Genomic DNA, 2,981 nt, shown 5'->3' with positions numbered 1-2,981 from the left:
CGCTCACTGACGTGCGTATGGCTAAAGGTCTGCGCTGATTGGCCTGATTTACTCAATAATTACTCCTTTATTATAAATAATAGAAAAAAATGATCCAGGACTTTTCGACTCAGTTTTACTTCTTCTACCTGCCTACGAGAGATTGTACGGCAATTCTGGGACACCCTGTATATCACCCTCAACAATGTACGTCAAATAAATCAAATACTGAATAAATAACTTCCTGTAACAACATTTGCAATAAGATTTTAATTTGTCTTGTTCCTCTCCGATATATTCAAAACTTTATATTATATATTTCTTACATATAATTTTAAATACACATTAAATAAAATGCAAAAAATATATAACAATGTAAGATACATTAAAAAAAAAAGTTACTGATTGCAGGATTCGAACCTGCATGCCTCGAGTTACAATGCAAGCACCTAACTCACTGAACTCGAAGCCGCTTGCAAATAGACTTAACGAAACGACTTTTCCGGTGCACCTAAGAAAGCCGTGTTTTTTCAAAATTAAAAACTTGAAAACTAAGGCNCATTGGAACAAACGGCCGAACACGGAACAACTTTTTTGACATATAGAACCACCAAAAAATTGGCATCTAATTTCACGATAACCACTTCTGGTGCTCCCCTTGTAAGAAAGCTACGGAAATATCGAGGAGTCTTAAGCTTGCATTAAGATGGTACTAGATACCGACTATAGAGACCTATAAACCGACGTTTTTATAACCTAAATTTCTTTATTTTCTAATTTTATTTATTGCACATTAAAAGCGCTTCTACAGAAGCAAATAAATATACAAAACTATATAAAGCTTTTAAAAATAAGAATATAATGCTTTTTTGAACTCTTTTTTCATTCATAATGATAGTAAATGGTATCAGATATACATCATCACACTATGACGTTGTTCTCATCAATTAGATAGTCAAACCATAATCTGAATGTCTCATTAGATTTTTTTGTCCTACTTATGGCGCTTGTAAATATGTACATAAGCTTACAAATAATTCTACATACATGAATATATAGTGAGGTTATAGAAAGAAACTGTATAAGAAAAATTTATGCTAAATTTTGACATTCCAAAGAACAAGCGCCAATTCTTAGCACAATTTCCTTATTTCTGTAGAAGCATTTTAGATTTAATGCAGTAAATACGATACAGAAACGTCATAGGAGAGAGTCGATTTGCAGGTCTCTATAGTCGGTATCCAGTTCCCTCTTAAGTACTTTATGCTTTATTTATCTTATTGTAGTAATATATAAGTATGCAAAACCTTTTTTGTTGTGTAAAATATTAAAAATTATTATTTAGTACAATTACTCACATGATGAGAAATAAAACAAGATAATGGTCCTATTTCTGCAAACATTCCGACCTATAAAAATATATAAAACTAAATATTAAATTATTCTTTTATATAGTACAATTTTATACAATTAAATTAAATTATTAAATTTTTAATATATTATTTATATTATATAAAAGAGCATATATTATTTATATTATATAAAAGAGCATTTTTTAATTTTACCTTGTTTACTTGCGTAACAATTGCATCTAATACTTCACCTTTAAAAGGACGAAATACAATGGCCTTATACTTTACTGGATATACTACAAAACCTTGTCCTGGTTGTATAATACCAGCTCCTATATTGTCTATTGTTGTAACTGCGACGACAAAGCCATATCTACAAATACATTTACAATTCAAATTCCTAACATTAATGCATAAAAGCTCATGGTCAATATTCACATAAGGTCAGCTTCTTTAAAAAGTCAACGACCTTAACATAGTGTCAAATGGACGCTCAAATATGTCTTTTAAAAATTTATTTTAATTTAGTATTCGTATTCTTTGTGTATATACAATAAGAACAGGCACCAAGTACACCCACAACACGTATTGTATTTAAAGTAATAAATTAAAAATTGATTTAATACTATAAAAAATGCTTCTTTTATAAAACCTGTTATACAAAATTATATACTCTACAAAACATTCCTTTTTACTACAGAAACTGTTTTTTCTCGAAATACTTACATTCTTTCTCTAAAAACCTGTTTTACAAAAAAAGTGATATCAAAATGTAGCACCAAGTAAACTTTTGTACGTTGTTATATTGAAAACCAATATACAAAAAAAACAATATTAAATAGATATATAACTACTACAAATTTATCTACAAAATCTATTCTACACACGAAAAACGTAATATATATAATAATAATAATAATAATAAAGTAATAACGTTAATTGAAAAACTTTATATATAATTATAAGATATTTGTGTAAAAATTAGAAAATTATGTAGATCACGTTTTATATAAAAAAGTACTCGGTGTTATAGATAAAAAACGATTTGTTAGTAAGACTAACAAGTAAACACCTATCAAAACTGTATTTTCTGTGATTATTTACAAAAACATTTACTAGAACACAGAAGTGTAACAAAAAAAAGGTTTTTAATAAAAAATATTTAATGCAAACAACTTGGCGCGGCTGCACCTCAAATAGTAAATTAAAATGTGTTTATCAGACACGTGCATAAGTCTGACATGATAAGTACCCTAAAAGTATTATCACTAACAATTTTAATTTAAAAATAAATTCTATTTAAAATAACTCGGCTGTCGGCCTTCATTTGCAGCCGCACCAAGTTGTTTTGTATTAAATATTTTTTATTAAAAATCCTTATTTTTGTTACACTTCTGTGATCTAGTAAATGTTTTTGTAAATAATCACGGAAAATACAGTTTTGATGAGTGTTTACTTGTTAGTTTCAATAACAAATTGTTTTGTTATCTATCTTAATATATATATTTCTTGTGTGCGTGTGTATGTCACTGAACTCTTCCTAAACGACTGGACCGATTTTGATGAAATTTTTTGTGTGTGTTCAAGGGGATTTGAGAATGGTTTAGATTCACAATTTGGTCCACTGGAAAATGTTTTTTTAATTAATGA

The 2,981-nt window shown here is 28.1% G+C and overlaps 1 protein-coding gene across 1 annotated transcript in view; it reads right to left on the bottom strand.

Moving 5' to 3' along the window:
• The window catches only part of LOC109861106 (DNA-directed RNA polymerase II subunit RPB7), a 24,915-nt gene that overhangs the window by 19,745 nt on the left and 2,189 nt on the right, over nt 1-2,981 (bottom strand). The window contains exons 2-3 of the mRNA XM_020440624.1: nt 1,545-1,704; nt 1,338-1,388 (exon numbers count right to left, since the gene is read on the bottom strand). Coding sequence (XP_020296213.1) covers nt 1,338-1,388; nt 1,545-1,704 — 211 coding nt within the window. The remainder of the gene's footprint in view (nt 1-1,337; nt 1,389-1,544; nt 1,705-2,981) is intronic.

The sequence above is a fragment of the Pseudomyrmex gracilis genome, unplaced genomic scaffold (genome assembly GCF_002006095.1).
Source record: "Pseudomyrmex gracilis isolate BER0280 unplaced genomic scaffold, ASM200609v1 scaffold_579, whole genome shotgun sequence".
In the NCBI taxonomy this organism is placed as follows: Eukaryota; Metazoa; Arthropoda; class Insecta; order Hymenoptera; family Formicidae; genus Pseudomyrmex; species Pseudomyrmex gracilis.
The sequence above is the reverse complement of the archived record's forward strand: the minus strand, read 5'-3'. Positions and strand labels throughout refer to the sequence as shown.